The 23,507-nt window shown below is 45.3% G+C and overlaps 1 protein-coding gene across 1 annotated transcript in view; it reads right to left on the minus strand.

Annotated features, from left to right (window-relative positions):
* Positions 1 to 991: 991 nt before the first annotated feature.
* The window catches only part of LOC146830814 (uncharacterized), a 77,722-nt gene continuing 55,206 nt past the window's right edge, over positions 992 to 23,507 (minus strand). The window contains exon 3 of the mRNA XM_085604068.1: positions 992 to 3,426. Coding sequence (XP_085460194.1) covers positions 3,092 to 3,426 — 335 coding nt within the window. The 3' untranslated portion in view covers positions 992 to 3,091. The remainder of the gene's footprint in view (positions 3,427 to 23,507) is intronic.

Genomic DNA, 23,507 nt, shown 5'->3' on the forward strand with positions numbered 1-23,507 from the left:
TATTTGTTTTCGGTTACTGACGTCAGCGCACATCAGTCGTATTACTTGATGGCAGGTGGTTTGTGGAGCTTGTCAAGTGTATTATCAGAACACTAATGTGACTCCAAACAGTGGTCTGAAGGGCTGATAAACCAACCAAATGTTTGATTTACTTATGGATTCTGAGGGACAAAAATACCAAAAGTAGCAAAAGTTACTTCATACCATCTGCACATTCATTACTATGAGAAGCAAAGACAATGCATAATGCACTTGCTGCACCGTGTATTCCTGGGCATGTTTTAAGGGCTAGGAGACATTGTGAAGGGCTTTACTACTCACAGTAAGATTATATGTCAATGTCATAGCCACTTACTAAAGGTAGCTGCGATTCATATGCTGTGGTAATTGCTGGCTGCTGATGGACTACACTACCACTGAGAGCACTTTATAAGTCTGCCACCTAGACTTTCTTCTGTACAGAGAATATGAGGAGCCTGCAGAGTGCACCGGGCATACTGCACATGACAGGCTTGAAAAGTGCTTTGTCTTTGAGTGCATATGAGGTGCTTGCACTCTGAGGCCATTGATAACGTGCAACGTAGATAATACCACAAGCCTCTCAAGCACTGTATGCCAAAGCCTGGTACAAACCAATCATGTACTGCAAAACTGAGCACTTTACATGCCTGGTAGACCTGGCATATCTTGGCGTGATTACCCGTGACTTTTTGCCTCTACCTCCTTTGTTTTTAGATGCTTTGGGTACTTTGCCACTGCTGATCAGTGTCAAAGTTCAAGTCTTCCCTATGTAAAGTGTAATGGTAATTGGTTGGCCATGATTGGTATGTTTGCCTTACTAGTAAAGTCCCTAGTGATGCGCACTGTGTGTGCAGCGGCTAGTAATGCAACGGCACGCAGAGAAGGGTTGTAGTAATCTAATAGTAATCCCAAGGGCCACACTTACCAGTGGCCCGCAATATCAGGTCAATAATAAGCAGTTGGCAACGTAGAAGGTTCAAGCGTTTATTGGCCATAACAGAACTCTATATAGAGGAGCCTCATCGATCCTCACCCATCAGGTGCGCCGAGGAAGACTGCTGGCCCCTTGACAGAGTCACACTTATATACATAACAGATTCAGCATACAAAGCATTGTAAGTGGAAAAACACCAGTTAGCCCTAGAGCTCCTAAATGAGCTCATACCATCTGCCCGTATAAGGTTACTATCTTCTTCAGAGAAGGTCGGCCGGGTGACTCCCTTTCGTCTCGGCACAGAGGAATTTCGCTCAATACTCCCTTCTGCAGATGTGACCTTGGGCCTCAAATAGAATGTAAAGACAGTTCACTTTCAGCTGCTCTCAGTAAATCAGACTCCAAGAGGGAGGGGAAACTGTGCCCTGCACAGAGCTAAACATCAGAGATACATTGTGCTAACATTACATTGTACGAACAAACAGAATAAGACATATGAATCCCACAGAACGGCCCTTTTTGCACAATGTAGCTAACATACCAAATTAATCTCCAAAGATACCTTCATCTATCTGCATCATGTCGTATATTTCCTTCTGTGCTAATTGAGTACCTATCTTTGCTGGGTTTATTTTAGGTTCAGGGAGGGCAAGACGAATTCGATCAGTACAATAAGAACCGCAGGCAGGTCCACATTGTATGCAGACACAACAGGTGAAAAGGACACCTGTTATTCCTAAGAGAGTCATGAATATCTTCCATTCCCAAGTGGTAAGGAGACCCCAAAACCAACCAGAAATGGACCAGGTATCTGTATCTGCATGAATTTCAGATACTAGTCAGTGCAGCCTTTGAATGGGATCGGCCCTTTTTGGCTTGATGTAGCCAGTATTCAAACAAAAACTAAACAGAGAACACTCCCTCATCCGTAAGTGCCACTGAAACTAAGAATCGGACATCCATTGTCTGCAGAGGGTAAGAGCACCACTACTTTGCACTAAACCAACATTCATTTAATTAATCATGCCTCTGAAAGCCAAAGAGATGGCATGAGGAAAATTCAAATTGAGGCCTAAAGCCTAGGCCAACCTATACTCTTGGATGACATATATGGAATGATATGTTCTGCATTATTATATACAGGTACTCAGATACATTTTCTAATAATGAAACATTCTGCTCAAGGGAAAGAACTAGCATACTCAGTGAGGTCGAACCATTGGAATCCTACACCTCATTTTCTTATCTGTTAAGGAAAATTCATGCTTCCCTCATTACATTTGGACAGGCATTTAGATGCATAGTACCTTGTTACTATTCTCTCAAGATCTACCTCTGATGCAATACACTGTACCTCAGGACATCTTCATAACCCAATTTACTTCACTTTGGAGCGCGATAAATATTTACATTACCATAATTAGGCCCATCTACCTATACACTTATAACAAAAATAGGGACAAAACCAGATCATCCTTTACTAGACAGAGTGGGAAGCGATCCGTGGACCCTACAACTAATAGATACTATCATTACTCCATCTGTGTCAGTCTCGGGGGTACGTTTCATCATAGGATTAATTTGACGCTACTTCCACTAATCAGAATACTATTCTAAAACAGTGCCAGAAAAGACAGTAAGAATCAGTCTTATAACACCCAACTGCTCGTGCAAATACGACTATGCCCAGAGTCCGTTCGAAGCCTCTCTGGCAGGCTTCTATTGTTCATCAAGTCTGCTTCCATCGTCATATTTGGCCTCTTTGATCAGGCCCTCCATGAAAATAGTTCTTCGTAGTATCCGTTGGAGTGCCCTCCTGGCAAACACTCACAGCTCACTCGAAAGTCTCAATGTCTCGAGGCAGTGCACCAACATCTTTCCTCTGTGGCAGGCACTATCATAGACACAGATCATATTGTGCAGAAAGTTTCAAGTTCAGCTACACCCTCAGGCTCCAACACTCGTCATTCAGTGTCAGAGGACATTCGGGATGCTGGTTCATGGGCACCACAAATATAGTGCCTTTTGCCAATCGTAGATTCTCTGGTGCACTGCCTTTCCATTGATACAAAGGAAAAGGGGGGTGGCCAAAACTCAGGCCAAGGGGGTCAGGGGATCGCGCGCTGTCAGAGGTTACTAGCACATGACAGGAAGAGAACTGAAGAAACTGAACGACGGCCCTGCCATCAACAGGGATTCCTCTCCTTTGCACTTTTGCACTGAAGTTCTGTGGCCAACAGGCCTCCTCCTTCTCTGATGTCCGACGCTATCCAATGAGGCAAGCACGATGCTGTAGTTGATGAAGCATTGGCAATCGCGGTCCAATTTTACTACTTTCTGGGTGTTGAGACTGTAGGGCCAGGACATGTAGCCCTCATCTGTAGCTGACACTGATGGGAAATTAGGACTCATCTTTATCACCGTTCTGCAGGGTATCATTCTCCCTTTTACTCTGGAAGATCCCGCAGAACCTAATGATGCAGGAAATGTAACATAGTTGTTAATTTTCTTCCAAGTACAGAAAAATAATTCCTAGTATTTAACAAGGTGACTGCAAGCAGGTGGCCTGCAACCTTTGAGGGAGTGGCCATACGCCATGGGACTACTCTAAAAATGTACTGTTTTTCAATTGGGCACTTTCTATTATCTTCTGTCATCTAGGGGTAGATAGCTACAGGGGAATTCTATCTGTATGTATGTCTTCACACATAATAGCATCGTATAATGGGGTAAACATCTCTTGAAATACTAGATCTGTGTGCTCCTATAGTTCTTATCTGGAATATATCAAAAAGGAAACGTATGAAACGACTTAGAGGCATACAGATACCTTTCTTAAATAATAGCGTATTAGGTGCATGATGTAATGCAGACTGATGATCAGAAATGTGGGAACAAAAGACAAGGACTAGAGAGTCCTGGTATTTCCACTATTGAAACCCATCTGATCCTACCAACATTCAAAACAGCAGGAACATACAGGTAAGAATCAACTGAAACTAGGCATTGTAATTATGCCATGTTCCAGAAATAAGCGTAAGGTATTCTCTATTGAGGTGAAGAACTGGTCTACTATAGTCCAAGTGGACATAAACCCATCTGGTATATGGGGGTCCATGGTACATAGCCTGGGAATGCATACATGAACAACGTACAAGGGCTGCAAGAAGACAAAAACTGCTTTTCCCTAATCCAAATTACTCAACATCAGCTTCTAGTAAAGTGTGTATTCACACAGACTAGTTAATGAAGAACTAGCCATGTCGCCTAAGATTAGTAGAACAAAAACTACCCACACCTAATTCCCCTTAAAGATCACAAGAAAACATGAGAAAAGGGGAGAGCAACACACATAATTACCTAGGCTTAACTTCTAAGGGGGCTAGCGGGAAGCTTACCTCCTCCCCCCCGGTTTGACAGGAGGAAAGCTAAAACAGATTTCAATGCTGTCAACACTATCAATCCCTGTGTGTAGCAACTGGGCATAAGCAAAAGTATAGGAGATACATAGCACTATGAAATGGCGAGAAATCCTTCTAGCAAATGTACAAATCTCATTGCCTTAGCTTGCGCCACCATTTACAAGAATGAGCTTATAAGAAGAAAACTTTTAAGAAAAGGAAAGCCTGTCAGATATTTTTCTCATTACCCAAAATACTGAACCTCATTTGTGGAAACCCTTTACAGCATTCTAAAATGCAGAGTTTTCACTCTGAGGAAGTCTTAACTAAGTAAACATTCCTGTGCCATTTGTCACCTTTTGGCAGGGGCTACAAATCATAATGGTTCCCTAATATCCAATCTGGAAACATATGACCGACGGCGGCCTGTCTATAAGAGAAGGGCAGTCATTGCTATCCACAGGTGACACATATTTTAGTCTTGCATAACTTTTCTTGTTTTATTCATCTCCAATACCAATTAGACATACACTGATAACGTGTTGTCTGCTATTGTGGCAGCATGATAATGATAATATCATGTCTGTGGAATTTAGTAATTTTGAACAAGTTCCAGCCAACTGCTGCGCAGGGCTTGACGTCGTCACGACCATCCCTGTACCGCACAGGAGAACTTGTATTAGTATAAAAATAGAATTGTCAATACGACACAAAAACAAAACATATATAAAATAAAAATACATATGCCAAGCCATCAGTATACCATGCACAGAAAGCATAGACAAATTACAATAGCATATATAAATGAGCAGTGATGCGCAATTACTTAACCTACAGCTCAGAGTCGAACATCCTGGCCTGCTTAATTTGTCAGGCTTAAAATCAATAACTGATTTTCTTACCTTACTCACCCCCATCTGACAGCAGGTCATCTTAATGATGACCAGCTGTCAATGAATCCCACAGGGTACTCAGGTCTTCACTGTAGGGCCTGCGCGCAGAGTGCTAAGTTAGCATGTTGTCCGGACAAGTGTAACCACTTGTCAGGCCTTACTTTCCCTTTTTCATACACACTGGGCACCCCTGTGGTAGATCCGAGGTAACCCCTGGGCAGGGTGCAGTGTAAGTAAAAGGCAGGACATATACTGAGGTGTGTGTTATGTCCTGACCGTGAAAAACACTCCATTTCGTTTTCACTGGTGAAAGGCCATTCTGCCCATAGGACAGAATGGGGAAGGCTGGGTTTTGTATTTTGTTTGCCTAGTTTCCTGTAAGTTTATAATGGAGAGGTGGAGTTTAGTATGTATGAACTCACAGTGTCATCACCCATCTTTCTATGAAGGTGGGTTTGCCACTCTTTTAGAAAGTGACCGAGTTTTGTGCTTTAAGCATTTCTGTGTGTCTCTGCTGAATGTGGATTGACTGTCTGGATCTGAGAGGTGTGAGGAGCTGGGAGAGGTCTGGACCGGGAGGTGAAAAGGCCTAGGCTGGTGCTATAAACCAATTGACCCATCTCCTGCTGAGTGATTAAGGATCCAGACCCCCAGTATCAAATGGAGAAAGGTGACACTGGGAGGGAGATACCCAGAACTGATTTAGGGAGGGGTTAGGGACCCTTGAGCACAACAAACTACGAAGACCTTAAGGGGTATTACTAGGAGAGCTGAAACCCCTGAACATTGGAATGAAACAGAAATGGATTGAGACTGAAAAGGCTTGGACCCATTTCTGTGGTCAAGAGAAACCTCTGCTAAAGAAGGAGTAACTGAAGAGACTGCTGGGGAAAAACCAATCCTTGCTTCTTGATCTGGGGCTGGTCTGCAGTTTGCTGCTCTAACCAAGGAAGAGGCTGTTGGGATAGTGCTTGGAGGTGCTTGGTCCCCCTGCTTGATGAAGACTATGCTTTGTGCTGTGTCTTGTAACCCCAAGGTGAGCTGGCTCCCTCTTTGGAAACACAGGAACATAAAAGTTTCCGGAGACGTTTTAAGCAACGCGGTGGGCGCATGTTGTGGCAGCTTGAGACCCTCGGAAGATGTGCCCTTTGATCATGGACACACGGAGAAGTGAGATTCAGATGCACGTGGTGCATGTCGTGGTGCACAGGGGGCGATAGGAAGAGCGCCTGGTCAAGATGTGCACCGAAGCTGAAGTGAAACTCAGATGCGCTTGGTGTGTATCGTGGTGCACCGCAGGTATTAGTGAAGAGCGCCTGGTCAGCATGTGCACCGAAGCTGGAGGGAGACTCGGATGCGCAGGGTGTGTGACAAGGTGCACCGCAGGCGCTGGTGAGGATCGTCTGGTCGGCGTGTGCATCGGAGGTAGAGTGAGTCTCTCAGAGGCGCAGGGTGCATGTCTTGGTGCACAGGAGGCATTGGTGAGGAGCACCTGACCAACGTGTGCATCGGAAGTGGAGTGAGCCTCGGACGCGCAGGGTGCGTGTCGGGTTGCATCGAAGGCATTGGTGAAGAGCGCCTGGTGATCGAGTGCACAGGAGGAGAAGTGAGGCTCGGACACGGTGTGTCGAGGTGCGGCCAAAGGCATTGGTGAAGAGCATCTGGATATCGGGGCACTGGAGTTGGAGTAAGTCTCAGTGAAGCAGCAGGCGTGCTTTGGTGCAACCTGGGACTGTGGAGGTGATCGGCTGATCATCGTGTGCACCGGAAGAAAGTGGGTCTCTGCAGCGCGGTGAGCAAGCCAACTGAGACCGCAAGGAGGAGTGCCTGGTGAGCGTGCACTCAGAGTCGACGTGAAGTCACATCAGCGTTGTGTGTGTGGCTTGCCAGAGGAGATCTGAAGAGTGCGGTGGTCAACGTGCACACGGAGTTAAAATAATCTCAGGGGCATGGGGTATGTGTGCCCTGCGGCTACCTGAGACCTTCCTAACAGTCGCGGCCTGGACTGGCAGCCCCGGAAGAACTAAGCTGCCAGGCCGAGACGCTGAGGCCCGTTGAGAGAGTTCTGCACGACCGGCCTAGTTCAAGGAAGGAGGAGAAGAGAGTGGGGTCATGCCCACAGGTAATGTGGATTACTACATGGGTGGGGTGCGAGTTCGGAGGGACAGTCTCTCGGCCTCTCAGTCCTTCTGACGACGTGAGCCTTTTGCTTCGGCTCAGAGTAAGGCCCGCACTGACGAAAGGAGTGACAGTACAGGGGCCAGAGTAATAAGCTGTACTCTGTATCATCGTTGAACCGTGTGGGGGGGGAACTGTTATCAAGAGGCTGATTGTCGCAAAACACATTGCCAATATTGCTACTAATGAACTGCCGGACTGTCTTAGGACGCCTGACATTATTATTGCCTAACGAAGTACACGATTGTAGCGCTACGCATTGCATTTCTCCCTTGCCAAGTACATGGTTGTAGCGGCCCGCATTGCATTATTTCTTTATTGCAAGGTACATGATTGTCGTTACGCATTGCATTATTCCTTAATTGCAAAGTACATGATTGTAGCGGCGCGTATTGTATTGTTTCTTCATTGCAACGTACGTGATTGGGGTGTGACGCATTGCATTATTCCTTCATTGCGCAGTACATAAAGGTAGCGGTACGCATTGCATTATTTCTCCCATTGCAGGTACCGGGGTGTATCGTTTCACATTGTATTATATCTCCTTTGTCCAGCACAGGATTATATTGTTACGCAGTGCACTATTGTTTGTCTATTGCAACGTGTGTGATTCTAGCATTGCGACCAGCATAGCATGTTGAAAGTGGTGGTTGGGATTTGAAACTACCAGCCAGCCGGAACAAATATTACCCTTTATTCTATGTTGGCTTCTGTATTTTTGTGGTCTGATCGTATATCTTTTACATAAAGTTTATACTAGTTTTTATCAAACTCGTGTGGAGTCCATTTGTAGTGTCACCAGGGGGTTGCTGTGGGCGTGGTTGCACATACTGAACACTCGTGCCTTGGAGATAGGCCTGGCTGCTCGTGCCAAGCTACTAAAGGGGTGAGCAGAGCTATCTCAAACGGTGTCCTTACTTGGCCTAACGTGGGGAGCGCACTTGGTGACAGTAGTGCTGGACTGGGACTCCGGCTTTCCAACAAAGCCCTTCGGACATTTCTACACCACAGAACACTTTAAAACCCAGCCTCCAATATATACACTGGGTGACGGAGCACTTCACAAGCTTTAACCATACACTTTGGCGAAGCAGTTTAGAAACTACTCAAAGATCTCAGAAAACGTTTCAAGCCTCGCAGCTAAAATGCATCTAAAAGCACATTACAAATCCTAAATATAAACTTTAACAAAAACCATGTTAGAACCCACTGTGATTCTGTACCCAGAACACTATTAAACCATTTCAGATACAGTGCACACCTGATCACTGTAAGCATGTTTAACCTGCCTTGTATCCTAATGCACTTTACAGGAATCTTGGCCCGTTTTCCAGAAGGCAAGGGGTTGTAGCTTGCATGGGACTGTAGGCCTTAGCCGCCATATGCGTTTCTATATCCCCATAGGGGTCATTAGAGTGGACCCACATATTTTAGCTGCCCTCGGACATCACCATCCTGATACATAGAAAGACATGGCTGGAAGCAGTCACATATACACTCCACAGTACTCTTTCCCAGGTAGCACTGTGTCAATGTGCCTGCTGCAGAGACCTGTGCAACCTGCAGGCCTCTTGCTTTAAGTGACAGAAAAAATAAACAGCAGGTTAATGCCTCTTGCACAAATATATATGTATAAATTGCAGGTCATGGATTTAATCCCAACAGCACCGACTCAGCCTTTCATCCTTTGGAGAGGAATGAAAACAGCACACATCACAGGCTAGATACAATATACATACATTACAGAAAGTGCTGAGAAACAACGTCACTTGCGGTGAGGCCTGTATTCATAAAATATGTGTTTAAAGGTGCAGAGGGCTCCCGGGTACAGCAAATAACAGACTACAAGTTGACATGCCTCAATCTCCATCCCCACTGCCCCCACCACTCACAGTAGCATGATATTCACCACCTTCACAAAGATGTGCTTTTCATCAAGCCAATGCTGTGTATTCTGACAGTGACCAGGGAACCACAGTTAGTTTACTCCCCCTGCTGCGAATTCTGCAAAATCTACTCAGTATTTTCATTACATTGGTGTTCGTGGGGCATAGACCCCTGCTGTGCCAATGTTTGGGGAAGTAAGCGAGGCTTGTATACAGACTGTACATTGAGAAAAGAAGGAGCAGGGTGGGAATAGAGTGCCTGGGTTAAGACAGCTTTATTTGATTACTGGAAATTGCAGCAAAGGCCTGCAAAGAAATATTGGTCATGTGTTGTCCAAAGTCTAAATGAGATGGGTTTTTTTAAATACTGAGAATTCTAATTGCTTACAGAGTGCACTCCCCTCACCTTCAGGTTCATAACTAACCAATAACCAGGTGATTTAAAAGTCAGAGCACCTTGACTTTTTTACGTCAATAAACACATTCCAAAAAGAAACAGCCATTGGTGGCCTCTATTATCAGCGCATCTGGTTACCTTTGTTAACAGGGACGCGGCCTTCATCCATTCCCAAAAGACACCAAAAAGTGGAGACATGGGGAACTAACACCCGGGGCCTCCGCATAAACCGATCTTCAGGTGACTGGTCAATGTTTTCACTGGTAAATGCAACCTACAGTGACGCCGTTCTGCGATGGTGGACATTTCATAGGAGAGGGGTCATTGCGAGGGACCTAACTACTGGCGATCACAAAGATCATCAATACAGTGTCTGTTAATCAATCTCATAGCCACTTACCAAGGTATCTGTCAGGCTGCCACTGGGGTGCTGTGGTAGTAATGGCAGGATAGTGGCTGCAGGTGGTGGACTACTAGTTTACTACTACTAGTCTCTCGAGCAGCTGCCGGCCTCACTGCAGCTCTCTGCCCTTCTGCACGATGAGTTCAGAGTAGGACTCACTCATGACTGTGCGACATCACGTCACGTGGTGACAAAGCAAGGCACAAAAAGGCAGGGAGCTCAGGGGCAGGCCAGTGTAGTTAATAAAAGAGCAGTCATTGGTAGAACTTTCCTGCGCTGCAGATTAATGACCCTGAGTAAAAGTAAACACATACCACTGCTGCTGCTTTGAAAACGTTATAACATTTAACACCAGCCCAGTCTAGGGGTAGTGTTACATTCTATAATGTTTTCAAAACAGCAGCAGAGAAGTCCGCGCGTGAAGGAGCGCCGTCCCAGGGAGGCTGGAAAGTGTGTGAGCGGACAGGAGGACTAATGGATTTTGGACTTGCTGCTGCTGGCCTGCTGATGTAGTTACTGTGGGCCGATAGTAAAGCACTGCTGCAAAATTGGTCACAGTTACAAAATCAGCCCACAACAGCAAAAACTGGCCCCCACCATTCCACCTCCCGTAGAAATGCCCGGTAGTGCCAGTCCAGCGCTGGCCCCCTCCCCCCAGCACACCACCTGCAAGTTTTGCTGAGGGGGGGGCACCTTTGGCAAAGACTTGGCTAAAGCAAAACAGCCTCTTGCAACAGGGATGAAAGCGATTGCAGCCTGGATGTCCTCCAACTCCCTAAAATTGTATTCAGAAAAAAACGAGATCATTCTATTCGGTAAGTCCCAACAGCTTTGGTCGGCTGACTGGTGGCCTGCAGAACTTGGCGCTGCCACACCTAAACAAATAGTGAAGAGCCTCAGTGGAAGACAGAACCACCTGCTCTTTCGTAATTAAGATTTGGTCCAGTCGGACACCGAGACATGTGTCTGTTGAGGAAAGCTCTCCCTTTTCTTCCAATTTCAACAAGGAAAACTGTTGTAAAGGAAGATACAGAGTCCATCTGTACATGTAGGTTATATCTTTATTAGTAGCTTGGTTCCAGCATAGGTGGTCAGGATAGTAGGATAAGGTAGATGGTACAAAGATAGCCCCACCAGGAGCAAGCTCCTTACAGCTCAGCCTGAGTAGACCAACTGACAATCTCACCCAGAGAGGCACCCAGGCATTCTATGATGTCATGCAACATTCCAACAGAGCAGTACAGTAGAGAATAGCTGACAAGTACTTTACTACACATCCTCTTTCCTTAGGGAACAACAGAAGTAAAAGTAAAGACAAATGAGATACCCCAATAAATCTTTAGCAAGAAGGTGCAACAATGAGGTGCACATATCCACAGGTGTATTACATGAGGTATCATGAATTCCACTGGCATGAACAGAAATGTGTTAAGATGTTAAACATTAAAATCGCAAACAACATTACTACACGCCCCATCCCCCTCCCTTAGGGAAAACACAGCAGCTTAGATAAAAACACTGCAACAAAGAAGGGCGGTCACCCACACAACCTCCCCATACTCGGGTACACCACAGGGTAGACACCCTGTTAAACAAAAGTGGGTGTAAAACACAGACCCTTGGGAGATAACAACATCCCCAACAAAGAGATACAATAGTGGCTAAACACTCTAGATAACAAGAAGAGTGCCACCACAACAACAAATATACTCCAGAGAGAAACACTCTGTAAAGAAACACGAGGTCCCTTGGTAGAAGGCATGCTGACACTTAAAGAGGTCTAAACACTAACAAAAAAACTTCCCACTCAAAGTTGTACAAGCGTGAAACCCTTGGCCACGAATTCCACGCAGGTAGACTTCGACCGGAACATGGTGTCCACATGAAAGGAAGACCCAAGATAACATTAGGAACCAACCAAACACTTCACCAAGGAACACGACAGGGTACTAACCCAAGAAAACAAAACAACCTCCCCTAGATAGGGTACACCATAGGGTACACACACCCAAGAAAACTGAAAACTAAAATAGAGGCGTTGATTACCCCCCACAACCTCCCCAAAGAGATGGGTACACTACGAGTTAAACACTTTACAAAACAACACGACTTCCCCTATATAGAGTACTGACATGAGGCATTGACTACCCACAAACACAACTTCCCCTTACTAGTTTAAACCTAGAAGGGTACACCACAGAGTACTAACCCTGGAAAACTGAAAAACTAAATTAGAGACATTAATTACCCCCAAAGAGACAGGCACACAACAAGGTAAACACTCCGGAAAACAACACGACTTCCCCTATGTAGGGTACACCGCAGGGTAGACACCCTGGAAAACAACAACACCTCCCCTAAATAGAGTACACCACAGAGTAATGGCTCCGGAAAATAACACAACCTCCCCTAAATAGGGCACACCACAGGGTAACAACCCTGGAAAACTGAAAACTAGACTAGAGGCATTGCCTACCCCCACAACCTCCCCAAAGAAATGGGTACACTCCAAGTACAGAGACTACAAAATTAAAGGCATTGACTCCCCTCACAACCTCCCCAGAGAAATGGGTACACTCTATGTACAAAGACTATGAAATTGAAGGCCTTGACTACACCCACGACCTCCCCAAAGCAATGGGTACACTATGTACTGCGACTAAATCAGGACACCCACCTTCTAATGGCACGCTACACAGGAATACACACCCACAACCTCCCCAAAGAAAAGAGAGCATGCAATGTTTAGTCACACAACACACATTCCTCCCAAACAAAGTTGTAGCATGGAGGCACTAATCGCCCGCTCAGTACACAACGTTATACAGAGAATTGAAGTAATGAATTCCCCCACAACTTACACACCAATACAAGAATTTCCACATGAGTAAAGGCAATGTAACCAAAGAGGAAATGTCAAAGGCATTATAACCAGGGAGAAAACGTCATGAAGCGGTGATCGGTTTTTCACCCGAGAACTCCACACAAGACCTCCCACAGCTGCCAGCATACAATGTTGTGCCGCTCTGCTCGTTGACCACGTGTGAATCAGGCCGACCGGGTAATTTTTGTCCTCGAAACTTTATTGGCAACACGGTTGGCGAAAAGAGTACACCTCAATGCAGATTTCCAAGAGGGAGGAACATTTTCCAAACAGAAAATGGCGGCATGCAATCCTGACGCTGTGCAGGGTGGCTTACGGCAGGAGCGTGCACCAAAACGTCCACCGCAGAAAGTCACTGGGAGGAGAGAGAGAGAGACGTCACAGAAGCAAGATTGCAGGCATGACGGTAAGGTTGCACGCGTCAAGTGTATGCGTGCGGTGAAGCTCGTGGGGCATTTGAAAGGCAGTGGTTAAACTGCCATGAAGCAAAGACCATGTCCAAACATCCCAAAACAGCAACGCAAAGTACCCACCCAACGGTACAACGCAGCACCGGTCTTTGCTTCTCCACACATGTGCGTCAGCTTATCAAAGATACTCCTTGTAGCACAACAGCACACTACAATACGCTGGGACCGCTAGTAAAGTACCCCGAGACACTGGATAGCTTGTCCAAGAATGCGCATGGGCTTACCAACGGTGCCGCTTTCTGGACGCTTTCCGGTCCTCTGCAGCTCTGACGGTTGCTCTCGAGCAAGCTTCACAGGCAGACCACTAAGTAACGTCTATCTATCTGTTTTGGAGAGAGTGTCCAACAGAGAAACACGTTGCGCTTGTGAGAAGTGTGTAGCTGGGCACTGTTGAAAGCACTGTTGAAAACTCCCAGGTGACAGCAGACAGATGGGTGACAGTAGACTAAACGCCCGGGCTGCAGGCTGTCCAGATGGAACAAGACACTGGTGGGGCTGGCCAGGGCGTTATCTCCGACTTTCAATTGACGTTGAGAAAGTCCTTAAAGTCCTTAAAGTCTTTAAATGCTAGTCCTTTAGTTCCTTGGTTGACCCTCTCCTTACTGCACACGTAGGTTCAAAATCGTCGCCAAAATTGTTGTAAAGAAAGATACAGAGTCCATCTGTACATGTAGGTTACTTCTTTATTAGTAGCTTGGTTCCAGCATAGGTGGTCAGGATAGTAGGATAAGGTAGATGGTACAAAGATAGGCCCACCAGGAGCAAGCTCCTTACAGCTCAGCCTGAGTAGACCAACTGACAATCTCACCCAGAGAGGCACCCAGGCATTCTATGATGTCATGCAACATTCTAACAGAGCAGTACAGTAGAGAATAGCTGACAAGTACTTTACTACAAAAACCTTGGTACATGCGCTCATTATCAGGAGATTAGATCATGGCAATGCCTTACTAGCTTCTGCTAATGAGACACTACTTTCTAAACTTAAAGTTGTGCAAAACACAGCAACCTGTCTCATTTGCAATCTTCCTTCTGGTACCGCCTCAATACCTCTTCTGAGATCTTTACATTGATTGCCCGTAAGGATAATAATAATTTTTCAAAGCTGCTGCCTCACTCACAAGCCGCTAATAAGAAAGGCCCCAGGTACTGTCCATTTAGGCTTGCTGACCCACACATCAGAAAGTTAGGAACAGGTGATAGGTAATTTTCCCATCTGGCCTTCTCATACTGGAAAGAACTGCCTCACTACAGCCGCACATGTACAGATAACATCAAATTCAGAAAAATGCTCAAGACAATGATGTTCTAACTCTGATAAATTAAGACACTAGGTAACCAGGTTACTGAAAGGGCGCTCAACTCTTAATCAGGGTAGTGTAGAACGCCGATTTTCAGTTATGAGATAGAGGGATAAGACCTATGACTGGTAAGTGGGAGATTAGAATACTCCACATAATTTTTTTATTACATTACTAGCGGTGAATGAGGGACATCGTAACCAATATAGCATGGTTTCTTTTGATTATAGATCACGTACGCTCTTGATTTTGGATAATAATTACGATTGACTTGTGAAGAACGGTGAGATGTACTCTACTGAAATATGATGGACTAAACTACATAAGAATTGGGGACGTTTGAGTATACCGTCTGGTGCCTGTTACTTTTAGATTCCTGGGAGAAACTTCCAGTATACGGACACATGTGAGAAGTGAGATATACTTTTATGAACATGTACTGATGACTGCTCATACTTGAAATATTGTAATACAGTACATTACGTTGACTTGGAAGATAGAAACGGTAATGTTTTGTTCAGTTCATTAATCAAATTGGGGATTTTTCATCTGTTCTTTGGAGTGGTACGGAGTTTAAATCTTTGGGGGATGCTCTGATAGTACATGAGGTATTTAGTTTATGTAATTTAGATGGAGTTTGAGTGGATGTTATGTGTTGCATTCCATTCAATTTGCAAAACGATTATGGGACGGTATTGTGGTATTGGAGGCTTTTTAAGCATAATTGGAGACGTACTATTGATTCGTACGTTTGTAAATCATGTATTTTTGATTTTACAGATATTGAGTGTGGCGTTTTATACAGGCGGAGACATTTGGTTTCTATACTTTGTTATTTGTACTACAGGTTATTTGATTATTTAAGTGCATTGAGTTTATACTTAACCTTTGCTCTTGGGCTTTCACATTCTCCGGTGTTTATGCTGGGGATACTTTGTGCTTTATCTTATACTTTTTTTCTATCAAATACCTCTACGATACTTTGTCTTATTGCACTTTGGGTGATGTTTTACTCTTATATCTCGTCTGTTTCCTAATCATTGTTCAGCGTAATGGGAATATCCTTCATCTGAATTTAGGTGGATATATATGTATTTATTAAACTTTAGAATTAATTTTTTATATTAGGGTTTGCAGCCCTGAAGAAGTCAAGGATGATTTACTTTGCATGACGAAACACGTGCTGGCTGCGTGGTTACTTTGCAATTTACATATACTGAAGAATTATCAAATTGAATGTTTTGGATACTTGGATACGGATATCTCCTGTACCAAGAGAAGAATTCCTGATCGAATGAAAATTGAATAAATCTATGGACATTGAAACTTGAATGCTGTGGAATTACACTATTTTGCCAACTGTTATTTGATATTTGTTTGAGTGCTCGGGGAAGATTTTGTTATATTGTTCTAACTCTGCATGTCTCCTGCTTGTGAACTGCTTTAGCGCCAAGATACCCCTCCTGGGGTGATTCGTGCACAATATCAAATTAAATTAACATAACATTAAAAAAAAGAAAAACAGGATACGGAGGACAGAGCTAGAGAAAACAAAGTCTGCACAATTGAGCAACAGTTCATGAGTTAGAAACACTCAAAGTAAGAATATAAATCATAATGTATTTTAGTTTTGTTGTTCTCGTGGGGCAGAAAACAGTGCATAGAGAGAGCAACAAGCAGTGACATTGTTAAAGAAAGCAGAAATCAACACTGGGGATACAATCCCTAACCTCTCCAGTAGCAGGGGAGAGGATGTTGTGTTATGGCCAGAGATGCTGACTAGGGATCTGGGAAACCTGGGGGCCTATTTACAAGCCCCTATCGCCACCACAGAATCACTTTTCCTGATGTTGTGGTTGTGACAGGGGCTTTGGCCTATTTACAAGGCAGCGTAAGCCACCTAACGTGGCTTAACGCTGCCTTTTAAATAAGGCACCCTTTCATGCTGTGCTTAGCGTGACTAGGGCGGGCAATGGGTGTTGTGGTAGGTGTTCCACCGCAACACTCATTGATTTTGACGCTACCCCGTATTTACAAGGGTGGTGTAGATATGGGACAGCGCCAAAATTAAGACCAGGGAAAACTTGGTCTTAGCCTGGCGCAACGAGGAGAAATTAAATTAGGAGAAATGTTTAATTTCTCCTTGTTTTTGATGTTTCAATGTGTGCTGCATTTAGCAGAACACATAGAAATTACAAAACACCATTTCAGATTGTTTATGGGCAGCCCTTCCTGCACATAAACAATCTTCCCCTGCAAAGCAGGCACCCTTGCACTATGGTGTCTGCATTGGCGCTAGGCAGCTAAATTAGCAACAGTGCAGGAGGAAACACGGGGCTGCACCATATCCTTGTAAATACAGTGCAGACCTGCATTTCAGAAGTGGCGGAGCGTGGTGTTTAGCCAAGGAGGCTAACGCCGTGCTCCGCCACTTACTCGTAAATATGCCCCCTGGTTAAATGAACGTGTCCTTGTGTAAAGGAACTGGTGCTCATGTAAAGCGCTACTATAATACATATGGCTCGTTTACGAGCGATATAAAACCACAGAAAAAAAAAAACAGGACTGAGCACTGAGCTAGTGAAAACACAAGCACTCGTATGTTGTGCTCCAAGACAAGAAAAAAGTAGCTCCCAAAATGGGAGCAGTGGATGGGCACAAGTACTTGGTCCATACACTGGGGGAGGTCCAAACACAGGAAAAGGCATGATGCATTCATACCATGGACATACGGGGACAAAGGATTTGAGAGCGACGATGGAGCGAGCAAATGAGAAGCCTATGGGCCAGCTGAAGCCCACAGATTGAACACAACACATCTGTATTTTTTTTGCAAGTTATGTGAGACTGCATGCATTTTTGTTTGCTGCAGGCAATGTTTGTGGCAATAGCAGGAAAATCAATAACAATAACCAGCCCACCTTGCCATAAAAAAGGCCCACAAACTGTTAAAAAACCGGCCCATATACTGCTCTATCAGACCCGCCCATTGGGCACTGCCTGCTAGCCCTTTAGCTCAGTCCGACCCTGTATTAATTTACATTATTTTTGGGTGTATGTTGGCATCAAACAGAACTAGTTCTGATTGATTAGTACCTTCACCAGTATTTGAGGTGCTCATTCAGAGAACTTGGGCTCACACTTGTGGGTTCATCCATGTTCTCTCAGTGACTTTCAAAATACTCTTGTATGAAGGGGCCGTCAAGGAGCAAAAACAGCAACAGAAGCCTTCAATAATGCAATAGTCCTGCAAAAATGCTGCAAAGGTTGTTTGAGAGCAAACAACTGTGCATACCTAACATTCCTACTTATGTGTATACCTGCATACATAAAGCAGTCTTCTCGTCATCAAGACACCACTTCAAGGTCACAAAGATGGGACCCAGGATCAGAAATAGACCTGCTCACTTCCTTACTCCCCCTCCTAAAGATGTTCGACTCAGGGGCAAGCACATAAAAAGTTAATTGTGGCATTGATTTCTTTACACACATAATGCTCATTATTTTTACATTAAGCGACATAGGGCCATATATAGGTAAGTGAAATTTACCGATTCATAAATACCGAATTTTACCGAATCGGTATTTAGAAATCGGTATTTCGTATGTACCTAATTATTCGGTAAAGATTACTGATTCGGTAAAATGGTTACCGATTCCACAATACCGACCGGTATTCCTGAATCGGTATTTACCGATTCAGAATTTACCGAATCGGAATTTCAAAAACACATCAATTGAGGAATCAGCCAATCATGTGCAACCAACACCCCTCCCAACCAGGAAGTGGCCACACCCAGGCAGGTGCACACAATCAGAACCCTCTGAAGAGGCTGGGAGTGCTGAGGAGTGCAACAGAGCCAATGCCTGAACATTGTTAACTGATCCAGCACAATGGCCAGCCAGGACACAGATGGAGGTGAAAGGAAGAGGAAAATGAAATTCAGCCAGAAGGACCTGCAGGTACTTGTGGAGGAGGTGGTGAAGCAGCACAATAAGCTTTTTGGAAAGCAGTCCCTGCAAGTTGCAGAGTCTGAAAAAAGAAGGATCTGGCAAGTAATCCAGTCGCAGGTAAATGCCATTGGAGTGACCCCCCGGGACATTGATGTGCTGAAGAAGCGGTAGTATGACATCCGGATCATCACCAAGAGGAAGATGGCTGATCTTAAAAAACAGGCCAGCCAGACAGGAGGAGGAAGGAACAGGGCACCTGCCCTGACAGAACTGGAGCAGCTCGTGGAGTCCACGATAGAGCCTGAAAGTGTCGTTGGGATTGGTGATGCAGACAGCTCAGCCAGAGCTGCTACCAAAAAAGGTAAGAAGCATGCGCAGCATTGTGCCCCCCCTTCCCCTATCCCAAATCCCCAATTGGGCAATGTGATTCCCACTCCAGTACAGGTTTTTGTTCAGACCAGCAATGCATTATGGGTGATGTAGTCAGGGAAACCCCTATCATGACAGGAATCGTACCGAACAACAAGGCATGTGACACACATCTGCGATAATCAGGCACAGGACAATGAGATAGTGTTGCAGAAATGTATTATGATGTGAACAATGCAGGGCTGCAGGTACACTGAGCTAATGTAAATTTTCTGTCCACAGGCGACACATCGCGCAGGACTGCGCAGGAGAAGGGAGAGAGGGCACTCCGGAAGCACATCACTGAGCAGGCCACCACGAGTGCAGGGCACACAACACCACCAATGCCAGCCTCACCACCACAGCCAGCCTCACCACCACAGCCAGCCTCACCGCCACCCACGCCACCACAGCCAGCATCGCCACTACTGCTAGCCTCACCAGCATCAACACCACCTGCAGTGGTGAGACCTAGGAGGCGTGCTGTTGCCAGACTGCATGTGTCCGAGTCCTCCTCAGAAGACTCGAGGGGGGATGAATCAACCACTGTGCCACTGGATGATAGCAATGCTGGGGTGCTGTCCACCGTTGAGGGAGCACACACAGGTGCCAGATGCCGCTGCAGGGCTCGTGTGAGCAGTCCGCCTCCACAGGGTGAGAGCCATGGTGTCTTCGGAGGGCTGGAGGCAACCATGGTGAAGGTGCAGCGCCTACAAGGCAAGGCAATACAGTCGGTACAATGACAAATGAAGTGCCTCAATGATAAAATGAGCAACATTGACAGGGGAATTTCCTCAATGGCTGAGGGCATGAGGGAGATGGCTGCGGGTATGCGGGACATGTCCCAGTCTGTGATGCTGCTGTGCAGTAAAATGGAGGAGGACAGAGCAACACGGCGAAGGGAGAGGCAGAAAATGGAGCACCATACGAGGGCAGTGAACCGACTAGCTACTGCCACTTCTCTGCTCTGCAGGCGCTCCGTGGCCATGCAGGAGGGGCTTGCGCACTGCAGCACTGATGTATCTAGGGGGCTGGTTAAGGTGACCACTGCTCTTGAGGTGCTGCTGACGAGCCAGTCTGCCAATACTGGTGCTGTGGATGTTGTGGACAGCGAGGACACGACTAGTCGGAGCAGCATTACCCCCCCTGTCACAGACACATGGAGGAGCAGCAGACGGCATGGGGCTGCCACTGGTCCCACAGCCAGTGAGGACAGTCCGTCACTGGCATCCCACACTGTAGTGCGTGGCCACAGACGCTGATGCAGGCCACGCTGCCAGGACAGAGTTGGGTGAAGTAACCCATGACTTCCTACAATGGATGTCACCAATTTGAAAGCCCAGTTTGGCTGTTTGTGTTGTGGCGTAGTGCCCACAAATTAAAACTACGTCATTGCATCCAACAACTGGCTGTGTCTCCTTACTTACTTAGAAATAGTTGCATGTGATCTCTGCCCGTCTCTCTCTCCCATCTGTTGCTGCTGCCACTCCTGCTGCGTTGGGCTCTGGCTGTGCAAAATCATCATCATCCTCCTCAAAATTTGTTATTTCCACTTCTGTACTTTTCTTTGTGGCAAGGTTGTGCAGCATTGCACAAGTAGCAATGATCTTGCAGCAGATGATGGGTGTGTACTGGCGTGCGCCTCCGCTCTTGTGGAGGCAGCGGAACCTGCTTTTCAATAGTCCAAACGTGCGCTCCACCACGTTGCGTGTTGATCTGTGTGCCACATTGTATCGTCTCTCACTCAGGGTTGATGGGTGTAGGTAGGGAGTGAGGATAAATGACCGCACGGCATATGCACTATCGCCTAGGTGAGAAAGAGGGTGCCATTAGTCACATACACCAATACACATTCATCTGCGGTAAGTATAAGGGAGTGTCACAGTGATTTACCTAGCAGGTATCCTTCTCCAAATTCGCCCGCAACCAGGCGTGTGTAGATCCCACTGTTCTGGAAGATGTAGGAGTCGTGGGTGCTCCCAGGAAATTTGGCTACGATGTCAGTAATTATGTTGGCAGCATCGCAGATTACCTGCACATTTATGGAGTGGGTGGACTTTCTGTTCCTGAAGATATACTCAGTGGCTGCTGGTGGGCAGATTGGAATGTGTGTGCCATCGATGCTGCCTATGACATGCGGGAACTGTGCCATCTGGTAGAAGTTTGTCTTGGTTTTCAGCAGTTCAGCCTGTGTGTTTGGGAAGCTAATGTAGTGTTGCATTCTCTGCATCATGGCATCCAGGAACTTCCTGAAGAAACGGGACAGGCAACTCTGGGATACCCCGCCTACCGCAGCTATCACCCCCTGGTAACTGCCAGATGCGAGTAGATGGAGGCTACACAGCACCTGCACATGTGGTGGTATGGCGTGCGCCCTTGTTGTTGGATGGTCCAGGAGTGGGTGCAAGTCCCTTATCAGGTCCATGATGGTTTGGGGGTGTAGCCTGTACCTTTCATGTATCTCAGCCTCAGTCTGTTGGAAGAGTGTGATGCGCTGTCTGTAAATGCGCTCCTCCCGTCTCCAAATCCTCATTCCTGCTGCCTGTAGACGTAGGCGCCTTGCAATCACATAGAGAGCCGCCATGGTGATCACGCTGTTGCATTTTGGGATTGCTTCTATGCACTGTAGCTGATTACCACCTGCTTTCACTCAGTGTTAAATACCGATTCTTAAATACCGAATTTCATGCAATTCGGTAATACCGAATTTACCTACATCTCTTTTCTCGTTTTACCATTTCCTATTTACCGATTCGGTAAATAAGAATTCGGTAATTCCGATTTGGTAATTTAGAATTCGGTAAAGATGAATAGGTATTTACCGATTCATAATTACCGAATCCTGCTTTTTGGCCTCCTACATCTAAATCGCCTAAATACCGGTCGGTAACGTGATATTTACCGAATTTCGGCCATTAACGACCGGTATTTAGCTACCTACATATGGCCCCTAATGTCGTCACACTTCCACTGGAATGTTTCTTTAGAAATATTTGAGATATATGTGGACGATTAGGAAGTTGCAATACACCTACACAGCCACGTCACAGGGCAGCAGTATCAAACAAAATCAATATATCAGTTATCAATAACTGGATTAAAGTTATGAATGGAAAATGAGCAAACAATTTTTTTAGAGTATTTCAGAAATATTGTCAACCAGATCATTGCCAATTATTATCTCTTAATTCGCTATATCAAGTTTCCGAGGCTATTTATAGAATAATTACATTGCCTATTTTGTGTCTGATGTCATCTGCTTAAACATTTACATTGTTGAACTGAAAGCGTTTGGCTGAACATACACATGCAGCAAACGTTACAGAAATATCTCATATCTTTAAACGGTTTCAAACAGTTTGAGTGGTCAGTAAAATTAGAATCTATATACTTTTAAATAAACAGAGCAGTAATATGATGAAGAAATATGATTTGAACTGACTATTTTGCATTATTGCATCGTCTAGTCGGGCATTTTAAACATTTGCAATATGTGTCTTGACTTTCAATAATAGTGTGGCAGGTAAAGAAAGAATGCATTTCTCTTTTAGTCTGAGGATAGTCATGAATTATCTATTGTTTTCAGAATAGAAATATTTTAAAACAGCATGGAACCCATTTTTTGTTAAATATGTATTATCTGCCCCCTGGAGTGACCTTTTAAATCTCCACAACATCCATCAATGATCATGAAATATTGAAGCCAAGTGAGTCGAAATAGGATTGAATCCTGAAATCCTTTCATCTTTGGTTTACAAATCCATGGGTGTCCCAGCCCTCATTAAGTATGCCCCAATGATTGCAAGCAATTTGCTCCAGAGATGTACTATCATTGCAAGGATAAGAAGAGATGAAGCACAGCGTCCTCACATAACTTATATCTGTATGTTGCAAAGTCATCCTCTGCCCTGTGCACCCCCATGTTTTGCTGACTGCTACTGGTGGCAACTGACTCTGACTGTCCCTGGGCTCTGTCTAACCCGGCCCAGGGCCAGTGCTATCTTGAAAATACAGTGAAAACACACACCTACATTAGGGTACACTGTGTGTTAGGGTACACCTATGGGTGACATGGCCTGACCTATAAGTCCCTAGTGCAGAATAGGGCAGGGCGGTTAAAACAACATATAAGTTCAAAGTATACAATGAGGCATGGCAGTTTAGAGGCCAGCAGCCCTTTCTGCACTTGCTTGTGTACACAGCTGAGAGCCTGAAGTCATTTTAAAAGCAGCCCAGTGTTGCGGCACTGCTTTTAAATGTAAATTGTGCCCAAACCCTTCTTTGATGGTACAGGCATTTGAACTGTGATATTTGCAACAATTTGGAATATTAGGTACCCTCAGGGTCTCCCCTAGGTGTCCCCGGGTTGGGGGTCAT

Source organism: Triturus cristatus, chromosome 5_1, assembly GCF_964204655.1.
Source record: "Triturus cristatus chromosome 5_1, aTriCri1.1, whole genome shotgun sequence".
Lineage (NCBI taxonomy): Eukaryota > Metazoa > Chordata > Amphibia > Caudata > Salamandridae > Triturus > Triturus cristatus.